This window comes from Lonchura striata, chromosome Z (genome assembly GCF_050655825.1).
Source record: "Lonchura striata isolate lonStrDom1 chromosome Z, ASM5065582v1, whole genome shotgun sequence".
NCBI lineage: Eukaryota > Metazoa > Chordata > Aves > Passeriformes > Estrildidae > Lonchura > Lonchura striata.
In genome coordinates, this window is record NC_140740.1 from 5,983,771 (window position 1) to 5,997,045 (window position 13,275).

General features: G+C 47.2%; 1 protein-coding gene across 1 annotated transcript; it reads right to left on the reverse strand.

The window, feature by feature from the left end:
- Positions 1-7,759: 7,759 nt before the first annotated feature.
- On the reverse strand, positions 7,760-12,242 carry LOC146763601 (serine/threonine-protein kinase PAK 3-like). The gene is made up of 4 exons (XM_085567074.1): positions 12,135-12,242; positions 11,514-11,710; positions 10,047-10,184; positions 7,760-8,701 (listed from the first exon to the last, which is right to left on the reverse strand). The coding sequence occupies exons 2-4, from the start codon at positions 11,634-11,636 to the stop codon at positions 8,615-8,617; spliced, it is 348 nt and encodes a 115-aa protein (XP_085423200.1). The 5' UTR covers positions 11,637-11,710; positions 12,135-12,242; the 3' UTR covers positions 7,760-8,614.
- Between the last annotated feature and the right edge of the window lie 1,033 nt (positions 12,243-13,275).

Here is a 13,275-nt window from a genome sequence, read left to right on the forward strand (position 1 = left end):
CTCTGTGGAAGGCTGAGGGCAAGCCTGGCCCTGCAGGGGAGCAGTGCAGTGAGGCCCGTGCTAGGGCTCTTGCTAGCTAATGTCACTGGGCAGAGGCCAGTAGTCCAAGCTGCTGCTTCTCAGGAACCTCTCAAAATGTTGAAAGGCAACTGTAGTTTTCTCTTCTAACTTGTCCTGCACACCAGTCAGGTGCATCTGGCCTGGGATGCATCCCTGGCATTTGTTGTTGTCTCTTCTTGTACTGAATTTTAACTTGGTAAAGATTTATTGCTTGTAAATATTTATCTCAAGATGGTTTGAAGTGTTCATTCCCATGTGGAATGAGTTTTTGTCTTTCAAAGAGAAACAGATCTTCAGGCCCAGAAGAGCAGAAGCTTTGGTGTGACAGTATTATTCTCATTGCCACTTCATCTTGGATTTGTATCATGAGCTTGATAAACCTCACACCTGTTGATTTGATGGAGAAGGTTTGAGTCCCTTCAGTGGCTTTAAGCATGAATGAGTTTTGCCCTCTTTAGCAGCTGCTGGGCTTTGGGTTGTTGTTGTGGTTTCAGACTTGTCTAGAGTTTGTTGTAAAAGAACAGCCTCAGTTTGCAAACTTCCCAGAAAGCTCCAAAGTCAATCTGAGAGTATTTTTACTGCTTTACATGAATAAAACCAGACTGGTCTGGCTTGGTAACCTCTGAGTCTGCCTCAAGGCTATTTTAAAGAAAAGGTCAGGAAATCCTAAACTCTGCAGAAATGCTGACATGCCTGATTTTTTTTATTTTTTATTTATTTCTTCTTCCTAGGGTAGCCCCAGCTACTCTGAGATGAAGAGCAGATGCCAGTACCTCCACAAAAAGCTGTCCCACATTTAGCAATGAGTATCTGAATTTGGCAAGCAGCAAGTGGAGTCCTGGCACCAGTCGTCTGCTTCAGCAAGGAATCATCTATGAACTCAGGCTGTTTTATTATAAAAGAAGATTAAGTTTTTAGGATTCTTCAAGTTAGGATTGAGTAGATGATTATTTGTTAAAAACATAGGATTAGTTAGTCTAAGATTACAGAATTTAGTATTGAACTTTAGCAATAAAGAAGTCGGACTATTGTTAACAAGAGTACTGAAGTCTGTCCAAGATATATTTGGTTTATAGTTTCTTCATCCTAGCCTAGGTCCCAGTTCCAGTAGCATGTTTTGGGGGTTTATTAGAAATGACACCCAGTTGATTAGAGGAAAAACAAGGGATGAAGCTTTCCAGCCTTTCCTTTCCTTCTTCTCTGAATCTGTTATTTCCCTTTTTGAAAATGGTCAGTTTCCTCTGAATGTTAAAGAGACCACTTTCGTCATATTTAATCTAGTAAGCTTCCTCTATACAGTCTACAGCTTCTCTAAACTGAGGGCTAAGATGTCCAGAGGAGCTGATGAGACTCCTAATCCAGAAGTAGACCCAAATGGGGAGAATTCTGAGTAATGCAGAAAATAAGAGAGAATGAGCCAAACCCCAAAAGAATTTTCTGATCCCCTGTGAGAACCCTGGGTTTGGTTTGGGGTCTTGAGTGGTGGTAAAGTCTCTCCTCCAACCCGTGCTTCCAAAGAAAAACTCCACAGCCTCTTGTTGTTTGGTCTCAAGGCAGTTTATTGCGAGTTATCTAACAGATTGTGTTCGCGGGCTGCGGCTGTTTGATCAGCGGCCCCGGCAGAGACACACACACTCCTGACACCCTCACTGTCCAGTGTCTTCTTCTTCTCCCCCCCCCACCCAGGGCTGCTGCTTTCTTTTATAAGATATATTACATATAACATGTTTACAATTATTCCCCAATACCTACTACCAATATTACCAAGTGCTTTTCTACTCTAAACCAATCTGTGAATGCCAACATCACCAAGAACATGGAGGCAAGGAAGAAGAATGAGGAAGAATAGGATCAGCCCACTTTCCTCCATCTTAGAACTTCTGACCCCCATGTACAAAGTAAAAACCCCCCTGAACAGGTGCTAAAACCCCCCTGTACAATACTAAAACATTTTCCTCTCTGTTTTGTAACTACTTTTACTATACTATCTAACCCTTTGTGACTGCTTGTTCCACCTTCAAAGCTGGTAATTCATTCCATGGCTCAAACTCGAAATCACAGCTGTTTCCATCTGCCTTCTGGGGTCTAGAATGCTTCTGACCAAGGCCCTGAACCTCTAAAAATGTCTGAGAGACATTTTAAGTTCTCACAACAGAGAAGTGAGTGTGAAACCACAAAAAGTAGAGTGACCTCATAGGGTCAAAGTTACATCACAGAGATGTCTGTGTGATATCACAGAGATGTCAGTGTGACCTCAAAGAGATGTCTGTGTGACATCACAGACAGCTGTGTGACATCACAGTGATGTCATTGTGACATCCCAGAGATGTCTGTGTGACATCACAGAGAGCTGTGTGACATCACAGAGATGCAAGGGTGACATCACAGACAGCTGTGTGACATCACAGAGATGTCATTGTGACATCACAGAGAGCTGTGTGATGTCAGAGAGATGTCTGTGTGACGTCAGAGAGATGTAAGCGTGACATCACAGATATGTCCATGTGACACCACAAAAAGCTGTGTGACCTCATGGGGTCAAAGTGACATCAAAGAGATGTCTCTGAGACATCACAGAGATGGCTGTGTGACATCACAGAGATGTCAGTGTGACATCAGAGAGAGATGTGTGGCATCACACAGACATCTGTGTGACATCACAGGAGGTTGTGTGATGTCACAGAGATATCCAGGTGACATCATGGAGAGATATCAGTGTGAAATCACAGACAGCTGTATGCCATCACAGAGATGTAAGGGTGACATCAGGGAGATGTCTGTGTGACATCAGTGTGGCATCACACCGATGTTATTGTGGCATCACAAAAATCTGTGTGACATCAGACAGATGTCACACTGACATCACAGACAGCTGTGTGACATCACAGAGATGTTATTGTGACATCACAGAGAGCTGTATGACGTGAGAGAAATGTAAGCGTGACATCACAGAGATGTCTGTGTGACACCACAAAAAGCTGTGTGACCTCATGGGGTCGAAGTGACATCAAAGAGATGTCTCTGAGACATCACAGAGATGTCTGTGTGACATCACAGAGATGTAAGGGTGACATCAGGGAGATGTCTGTGTGACCTCACAGACAGCAGTGTGATGCCACAGTGATGTCATTGTGACATCACAAAAATCTGGGTGACATCAGACAGATGTCAGTGTGACATCACAGATAGCTATGTGACATCACAGAGATGTCCATGTGACACCACAAAAAGCTGGGTGGACTCATGGGGTGGAAATTACATCACAGCGATACCTGTGTGACATCACATGCAGCTGTGTGACATCACAGTGATGTCATTGTGATGTCACAAAAATCTGTGTGACATCAGACATATGTCATTGTGACATCAAAGAGAGCTGTGTGATGTCACAGAGATGTCAGTGTCACATCACAGAGAGCTGTGTGATGTCACAGAGATGTCATTGTGACATCAGAGAGAGCTGTGTGATGTCCCAGAAATGTCAGTACGTCATCACAGACAGCTGTGTGACATCAAAGTGTTGTCATTGTGACATGCCAGAGAGCTGTGTGACATCACAGACAGCTCTGTGACATCACAGAGATGACTTTGTGACACCAAAAAAAGATTTTTTACCTCATGGAGACCAAGTGACATCACAGAGATGTCTGTGTGACATCCCAGAAATGTCAGTGTGACATCACAGACAGCTGTTTGACATCACTCTGATGTCAGTGTAACATCACAGATATGTCTGTGTGACATCACAGAGAGCTGTGTGATGTCACAGAGATGTCAGGGTTACATCACAGACTGCTGTGTGACATCACAGATATGTCATCCTGACATCACAGAAATGTGGATGTGACAGCGCTGAGAGCTGTGTGACATCACAGAGATGTCTGTGTGACATAACAGGAGGTTGTGTGATATCACAGTGATGTCCATGTCACATCACAGAGAGCTGTGTGACGTCACCAAGAGGTCAGTGTGACATCACAGACAGCTGTGTGAAATCACAGAGAAGTCAGTATGACATCATAGGGATGTCCATGCGACATCGCAGGCAGCTCTGTGACATCACAGTGATGTCATTGTGACATCACAAAAAGCTGTGGGAGCTCATAGGACCCAAGTGACATCACAGAGATGTCTGTGGCTGCACCACTTCTGCTTTGGTTCCTGCCTGCATCTAGAAGTGCCACAGATGTGCCAAGTGGGGCCAGTGGCCCATATGCCAAGGGCAGTGTAGTCTGGAGGGCATGAATGAAGAAGAGCCATCCCCACTTTTAAACCTTACCAAAGGCACCAAGAAATGTCACTTTGTAGCTTTAAGAGACAGCTGACAACTCAGAAGGAAATGCTGAGTGTATTCACAGGCTGAAAAAAAGGGAATCTTCCAGGCAAGTTAAAGTTTCAGAAGCTTTATTTTCAATCCTAAACTATAATCCTACTCTACAATCCTACTCTACAAAACTACTCTTCAGTCCTGTTCTTAGCTGGTTATGGAGTAAATGGTCCTGATGTGATTATCACAGTTGGTAGATAGTTCTTGTTGGTAAGTAATGGAGGGAGGGAACAGCTTTGTGTGTCCTTTTGAGGGATCGCCCCAATTTTCTGGTGTCCTCCGTTCATTTTGGGATACCACACCTCCTCTTTGGGCATCTCCACCCAGCGATTTTGGCTTCCACTCCTTCCACTTTGGGGTCCCCCTTTAACTTCGTGTACCCCATCCCCATGTCCCACACATGCCCAGCGTCCCCAGTGTGCACTGAATGGCCAGCAAGGGACTGGGGAATGCTGGGACCCACAGTGATGTCAGTCTTCTCTCCTGGTTACACATAGGACTCCTCGGCCCTTTTTGGGGTGCCCTGGAGTGCCAGAGCCATGGTGAGGAAGTGTCTTTGCTGCCATCCTGTGCAGGATCATGCCTGGCCCATTATGGCCTCATGTCCCCGTCTCTCATTGTCCTCTGACATTCCCTGTGTCCCTGCACCCCTCTCAAGAGCAGGACTTTGGTGCCAAGCCCAGTGCCCCAAATCCATGCGTTGCCTCTGTCCTTGTGGTATCCCCGCACGTACTTTATGGACAAGAATAGTCCTTAGTTAATCTAAGAATTGATACCTGGCTAACAAGATAATGACCCATCACTCTCACTGGTTTGCCCCCTCCTCCCTACCTTCTTTTAGGTGCCGAGGCAATGAGATAATGCTTGAGCTATGCTAAAAGCTGTGCAGAAAGAAGTAGTTACTTTGTACCCAGGGATGGGAATGAAGCACTTTCTAGAAATCAGCAAATTTAGCAGAACAAGCTAACTGCAAAAGACTCACCAGTGCCTATTTGAGCAGACAATCTTGTAGAGCATGTGCAGAAACAGAGGTAAAACAGCTGAAGCCCGAGGAAGCCTTCTGAGCCTTCATCCAAAACGACCACCAGAGGCTGACGACAACCTCCGGTAGAAATTGCACATGGTCTACAAGGGCTTACAGAATCATGTAATTAGAAAATATATTGCAATATGAAGGTTAGGAATGTATCATGGTCACATTAAGTTAAAAAGGTTTAGAAGATTGTTCTGTACAAAGAATGGACAAGTGGTGATTACGCGGGCGCAGGGAAGACAAGCACAGTCAGTATGATTGATAAGCAAGCTTCTTTTATTCAAAAATCCTGTCCGTTTATATAGGGTTTGCTACAAGCAAAGTCAGCAACAGCTCTCATTGGTCAAGTTTACAAAGGTCTTTGTTTTACTTCTCCTACGGGTGGTTACAGATGTAGCTAAGTTCTCCAAGCCAAGTTCTCATTGCTAAGTCATGCCTTCCAAGGACAGAGCATATCTTCGAGGCTGTCCTTATGCCTGTCCTTATTATTTCATTCCGAACTTGCTCTATTTCCCAGGCCTAGAGAGACCTTGTACAGTTTCCCAGGCCTAGACACAGAGCCTGTTTCCCAAGCTTTGTTCCCAGGCCAGACACAGGCTGATTCTGATTCTGGGGTCTTAAACAGTGGTATCAATGAATAACTGTTCCATTGATCCATGACCCCTCTCCTGCAACCATTCTCCAGCAAAAATTGCTAAGTTTCTCTATCAGTCTATTTACAAAGTAACTGGTTATCCTAATAAATTTAGATACATTTCCCCTTTGATTACAAATTAAGCATTGCACCTTCAAGGCATATCCAGGGATGCACAGGTGACACTGCGCTCATTGTCTCAAACAAGGTGAGCGCAAACATAGAAATCCCCCCCGACACTTCAACATGTAAGCTGTTATCCAACTGCACAAACACCTTCTCTCCTAAACCAAATCTGTGCTTCTGTGTTTGCTTTCATGAACTTAGAATGCACTTTTCAGGACTTTGAAAACAAGCAGTGTCTATGGATTTGAAAATGTCACCAATATTAAGAAAGTCTGTGTTGCAGCGAAGTTGCCTTCTGGCTGATGTAGGAAGCTAGCAGGAGCTGTCACAGAGGGTTTGGCAACCCTATGTATAGAAGCCTCTGCCCTGGGTTTTACTCTGCACGGTACAGTTTTTCCTTGAAAGATTGATAATTTGACATTGAATCAGAGTTTGTCAGTGAAAATAAAAGGGAAAGATCTAATTTACATGGGCTAATCAACAGGTCCAATTAAGTTAAACATGGTTTTGGGATGATGATGGGTCTTCAGTGAATAGGTTTTCATTTGGGAAGGGTAGAAGGATATGACCTCAAGGCTGCAGGACAATCCATTTGTTATTAGATAGAAATTCCTGTTATTACCTTCCCATGCATAGTTTTTAACCTTTCTGTAATCTCAAATGACCTGAGTTCTGTGATTATTGCATCTGCACTCTTAGCTGCAAAAAACCCAACATTAAAAGCCCATGGTCATATTTTGATTCCGAAATAAGAAAACATGCAAATTGGTATTTCAGTCATAGCAGTGGCAGACTTTTAGGTTTAATCCAATTCCTGCTATATTCAGAAACCTGCTATTGGCTTCAAGAGGAGCCTTCTGCTAAGAAGAAGGTTCTCTTTTACTTTAATGACTTTGCCTCCATTTAATTGTACCTAAGAGTTTATCTCTAACACCTCTCTCCCAGCAGCTCCGAGCTGCGGTGTGGCACAGCGCTTGCTGTGTGCCAGGGAGCACAAAACAGGCTGGCCTGCCGGCCCTGAATATTTCTGCAGAGCACTCTGCAGCTCCCAGCTTTGCTGTGGCTCAGTGCAGAGCTGCAGGTTGCAGGCGCTGCCTCCCAGAGCTGTGTGAGGCACTGGCTCCTGCAGCCGTGAGCTGACAAGCTGTCCCTGCCTCCCGCTGGCCTCGGCTCCCCTGGCACAAGTGCCGTGCCCGAAGGACGCTGCCCTGTGCTCCAGCCTGCCGAGCAGCCCGGCTCCCTGCCCCGGTGCCCAGGGTGCTGCACACACTGCTGACCTTTGCCAGGAGTCGCAGGGCAGCGGCACAAGAGTGGGAATGCTGAGCCAGGCCAGCGGGCCTCGGCTGCCCTTGGCCTTTCTCTCCTCGGGCAGACTCCAGAGGGCCAATGCCTCCAGGCTGGGCTGTGCCCAGCAGGGCTCCGCTTGCCCTCGGGAGCAGCCGGCTGCGCTTGGGCTCTGAGAGCGGAGGATGCGCCCGCTGCCAGCAAGAGGCACGCAGGGCCGGGCTGTGCCTCCTGCAGCTACCAGGGCCTCCTTGCAGCCTGGCCCTGCCGAGGCTCAGGCTGCTCCGGGCTCTGCCAGGGCTCTGCTGCGGCTCCACGCCGGGCAGGGCCGGGCCCGCTCTCAGCTCACACTCGCTGACAGCTCTGCACCGCAGGAGACCTTTCAGAGCACCTCTCTGATCTTTCTGCTTTCTCCGCTGAGCGAGGCTCTCCTCCAGCCAAAGACATTGCCCTTCACGATACAAATCCAAGTGGCAGGCACCCAAATGCTCTGGAGTCACAGCTGAAGGCCTGCATCTGCACAGGATGTTTTGGCTGCACCACTTGCCCTTTGCTTTTTCCTGCAAATGCCATTGCCCTTTCTGCCTCAACTAGAAATACTACAGCTGGCCAAAAGCTGCCTAGTTGGCCACATTCCCAAGACAGTGTGGTCTGGAAAGGATGAATGAAGAAGAGCCTTCCCCTACTTAAAAACCATACAAAAGAAGCCATAAGTGTGACTTAACACCCATAAAAACCAGCTGGTAATTCAGAAGGAAATGTTGAGTTTTCTGAAGGGGTCAGAAAGTGGGCAGTCTTCCAAGTGAGTTTATTTTTCAGAAATTTTATTTAATGAAAATCCTTGTTTACAATCTTATTCCAGAAAACTCTTCAACAATCCTACTCTACCAATCCTACGCCACAATCCTACTCCACAATCCTTTTCTACAAAACTCTTCAACAATCCTACTCCACAATGCTCCTCTACAATCCTATTCCACAGAACTCTTCAACAATCTTACTCTACAATCCTATTCCACAAAACTCTCCAAAAATCCTACTCTACAATCCTCCTCTAAAATCCTATTCTCTAAAACCTTATCAACAATCCTCCTCCTACAATCCTCCAGTCCTCAAAATTCCTTGTGGTGATGACATCTCTACTTGGTTGTTACATTCTTCTCTGCTGCATCCTCTTCAGGACGGTGATAAGTGGTGCCAGGATGGATACTGGCTTGGCTGATGTTACAAATGGATGCTGTCCAAAGGGAAAAAAAAACAACAAAGAACAGTGAACCATGACCTTCCAAGCTCAGTGCCTCACATACTCCATCAGGATTCCTCTAGGTCCTAGAAAGACCCAGAAAGGAAAACAATGGGACCATCTGCTCCTCAATTGTCATGTGCAGGACCTTGCCATCACAGGCAAACCCGGCCCAGAATCCCACTCATCCATTTATTCTGGTTTCTCCATCTTGCTGGGGTTTTTGCCCTGCCAGTGCTCTAGAAATGGTGCTTTCTCTCTCTGGAGTTTCTTCCTTTCAAGAAGCTCCAATGACTCCCATAGGTCCCTGTCTTGTGCTAATTTCCACAGGCACACAGAGCAGTGTCTGCCTTTCCATGCCCTACCCCTCCTGTGCTGCATGGCACCTTCCTTCCCAGCAGGGCCAGCCGAGTGGCGCTGGGTCCTGCAGTTCCCTCTCTGCCACACAACCTGGCAGTCAGCCTGGGCCAGTTCCCCTCTGCCTGAGCGTGCCAGGCAGCAGATGGGGCTGGGACAAGTCCCTCTCAGCTCTCCCTGTTTGTGTGCCAGAAACCTCTAAGGGTGGGGTGGGGGGCACAAACCAGGGCCCCTCAGAGGCTCACAGTGAGTCCCTCACAGCCCCTCCTGCCCACAGCCAAATCTCTCCAGAGTGCTCTGCCAGGACTGGCAGCCGTGGCTTCCTCCACCACCATTTCATGTCTCTCTACAATGCTCTACATCAATTCTTTTGCTGTTAGGTAAAACAGAATACACCACCAAATTAAAAAACAGGGCAACAGAAAGAATAAGAAAATAGAACACCTGTCCTATCTTCTGCAGAGAGAGGTGGAAGTATTCAGTTTTGTGAAGAACGGGACTCAGGGAGACTTTATTGCCACTTTGCAAGACTTCAGAGTGGCTTTGAAGAAAGTGGGGGACACCGTTTTTAACAGGGCCAGTTACAATAGAATGTGGGCAAATAGTTTCAAACACAAAGGGGATCTAATCAGAGTAGGTCTAAGGAAGACCTTGTTTACTCAGAGCAGGGTGCCACCCTGGCACAGGCTGTCCCAAGAGCTTGTAGGTGCCACATCCCTGGAACCATTCCAGGTCAGGTGGGACAGGGCTCTGAGCAACCTGATCCCTCTAAAGATGTCCCTGCTCATTGCAGGACACTTGGACCAAAGGACATTACAGAGCCCTGCCAGCCCAGCCCAGTCTAGCACTCCTCAGCATTTTCATTTGAAGAGCACCATGAGTGGAGGTGAGGAGGAAGGGGGCTCATCTGAGGCCTCGGACCTTGGTGGAGGAGGAGCCCATCCCTCGCACACTGTTTCACCTCAGCCCCTTGGCATTTTACCTGCAGCAGCTCGTTGGCAGACCAGCGCCGCTCCTCGTCTCTCTGCAGGCAGCAGCTCAGGAAGTCACGCAGCCAAGCCGAGAGGAGCTTGGGCTGCCGCAGCTGTGGCGTCCCTGCTGTGGCTATCAGGAATTTAGTCTGGAGAAACAGGAAACACAAGGCTCCACCTGCTTCTTTCCCATCTGTAACTGCCCTCCCAGAACCCATTGTTTAACCTCTCTTCTTCAGTGGCAGTTTCTGCCCTGGCAGAGACCCAGAGATGACTTTACCAACAAAAAACCAAACTCTGATGCAGCCACAGCTTTGCCATCATCCCGCAGATCTTGCCTTGGCAGCCAATTTCATTGATTGACCTAGTTAGTTGGGAACTACATCAGCAAAAGCACATTTGCTTCTCTGAAGATTCACACCAACTTGGCAGCATTTTGGAAGGGGGACTTTGCTATGTTAACTCTTTCCAAGGATTAGGACATGAAAGGCATCTCTGCAGTGCTTGTGGGTCCCTTCAGCCCAGTTGCCATACAACAAGACTCATCAAGTTTTTTGCCCTGTTCTTGAAAACAATGGTAATTGGAAGAAGAGAAAGGAAATCCATCAGTTAACCCCCAGCTAAGGAAACAAACATTTATAATCTCATATTCAACACAGACACATTAAGGTGCATGCACTAATGTATGGGGATGAAAATGCCTGCTTGGGCACACAGGAGCCACTGCAGCTCTGTCTCTCAGCAGCCTGAAAATTTCAGCTTCCTTACGCAGCAACAGAAAAGCTTTTCCTGCTCCGAAGATGGAGAGGTGCCATCCCTGTGGACACCCTCTGCTCATTTAGCTACACAAGTCAATGCATGAATGGAAGGCCCATCCCAGAAAATGCCAGGAAACAAACAGGAGGTTTTGGCAGGCTCTCCCTCTCACCAGGCTCCGGCTTGGTGATGTGGAGAAGGTGGCTTGGGCTATGAGAGAAACACAGTCACTAAGTGTTTCAGCAACACTGCACAAGAAGTAGAAGACACTCTGTGGCCCTTGCAGCCTCATGTTCAGGTTCCAGGCATGTTTCTCAGTGTGCAGAAACTGCACAGGGGATGCAGTTCCTCACTAAAACCACTCTTTTAGAAACTCTGTTAGGTTTGGCTTTCTTTCCTTCATTTCTGGAAGTATAGCACCAATTCTAAGATGCTTGTTTCCTGTTATTGTGGCCATCTACACAGACCAAAGAACTGGAACCACTTACAGCCCAAAGGAAAATGTTGCCTGAGCATGGGGTTTGTTTGCATGTGGTATAGCTTGAGTTCCACACTGATGCAACCAAAACTACAGCAGATGCTGATGTGTTGCAGGGACATTTTAAGGAGTGGACCTTGGTGGCAGTAGTTCCAGCAGATGGCAATGGGATTTTGTCCAATGGCATGCAGAACACAGGGCAGGTGAGAAAGACAAGTGGGATCAGTGAGTATTTGCTCCTTACCGTGGCAGGACTTCGGCTCCAGTAGGGAACTTTCCGTTCTATCATTTCGATTCCCACAATTCCAAAAGACCATATGTCCACTTTGGGGCCATATGGTTGACGCATCACCACTTCAGGCGCCATCCACCAAGGAGTCCCGGCCACCGAGGACGGTCTATTCTTCCCAGGGCTGAGTTCAACAGAGATGCCAAAATCAGCTAAGGGGAAAGCAAAATACTGCTTTTATTTGAATTCTGTGCAATTAGGAAACCAAACAAAAGAATTGCCCAGTAGAACTTTGAGAATGTGCTGTTGAATCTCCTGGACAACTGTCCCTGCTCTGTCTCCTCAGGATTTTAGCCAAATCCCCACATTTTGTATACTGCCTTCAGCAGTGGCTTTTGTTCTATGGAAGCTTTAGACTTGTTGCTCCCTCCCTCTGCAATGGACACACACAGAGCAACACCCCTTTTGACTGCTTGTTCCTTGTCATACCTCTGTGCACCTTGCAACCATGTCATCAGCTCAGAGCGGGGGGTCCCCGCACTGCCACCAGCACCATTCCTGGGGAGCTGGCAGCCACTCAAAGCAGCCCCTCACCCCACATCCCTGAAAGCTGCTCCTGACCAGGAATATACTGACCCAGCTTGACAGAGCCGTCGGTTCTGAGAAGGATGTTGTCGCTCTTCACGTCTCTGTGGATCACTTGGTTTGAGTGAAGAAAAGCCAATCCTTGCAAGCACTGAGAGAGTAAACAGAACCAGGAGGGACAAACCCAGTGATTTCATCACACCAGAAAAGAAACAGAGACTCTAAAAGGTTCCCATTCCCCAGAGGAATGGTGAGTAATGGCAGAACACAGTGCCACTGAGAGGAAGAGCTGCTGCTCCAACACTTGCAGAGCAGGACCTTTCTAAGGAAAGGCATGTCACCTTTTGAAAGAGCAACAGCACCTGCTGTTGTAAACTGTCCCCCTGCAAACCAGCCAGGATGACTGCTGCTGCAGTGGATGTGCTCAGAAGCAAAGAGCATTTTAGCTGCACTAGTACCCTTTTTAGCTGAGGACTGAAAGTAAATAGTCTCTCTTTTTACCTTTGCTGTTCATTTCAAATCCTGCTACCAGCACCTTGCTTCTACAAGTGAGGAATGCAGTGAAGACAGGCAAAAATTTAGGGAGGCAAGATGGAGAACAGCAGATACAAGAGGCAGAGTGAGAATACAACAGCAGGAGATAAGAGTACAAGAACTGAGTAGAGTGAGTGCAGGGGCACTCCAGGCATTTCACTGGAGATGCTTTTACGTGCCCATAGCATACCAGCAACGCAGAAGCAAAGTTTGGCACGTGAAACCTCTCCTGTTCTGAGCCCCTATTTCTCAGATAATCCTGCCCAAACCCTTGGAAGCACAGGTGGGCTTGCTGACCTCCCGACTGATGACTGCTATCTCGATTTCAGTCAGGAAGGTCTTCCTGATGACATCGCTCAGAGCGCCTCCATCCATGTACTCCATGACCAGCCAGAGTTCCTCACCCAGAAGGTGGCTGAAAGAAAGAAACAAGGGCGTGAAGATAAACATGCATGGCTAGGTTGATTTTTTGCTTCCGGGCTTCTTGTTTCCAAGGCCCTTTGTGACAAGGACAGAATAAAAGGAATAGACATTCTCTCTTGGCTGTGCTTTGTTTGCAATCTGTGCAGTCTCAGGGAGAAAGGCACAGCTGTGAAAAAGGAGATGTCTTAGATGGCCAGCAAGTGAAAAGTGTGGTTTAGTAAGAGCCCAGATCAAA

Excerpts from the sequence above, each read along its gene's own strand:
- LOC146763601 (XM_085567074.1), bottom strand. The coding sequence starts at position 11,636 with ATGGCGCCTGAAGTGGTGATGCGTCAACCATATGGCCCCAAAGTGGAC. Across the intron at positions 10,185-11,513 it reads GGAGCCGAAGTCCTGCCACG|ACTAAATTCCTGATAGCCAC; the intron begins GTAAGGAGCAAA and ends CTGTTTCTCCAG. Across the intron at positions 8,702-10,046 it reads CTGCCAACGAGCTGCTGCAG|CATCCATTTGTAACATCAGC; the intron begins GTAAAATGCCAA and ends CCCTTTGGACAG.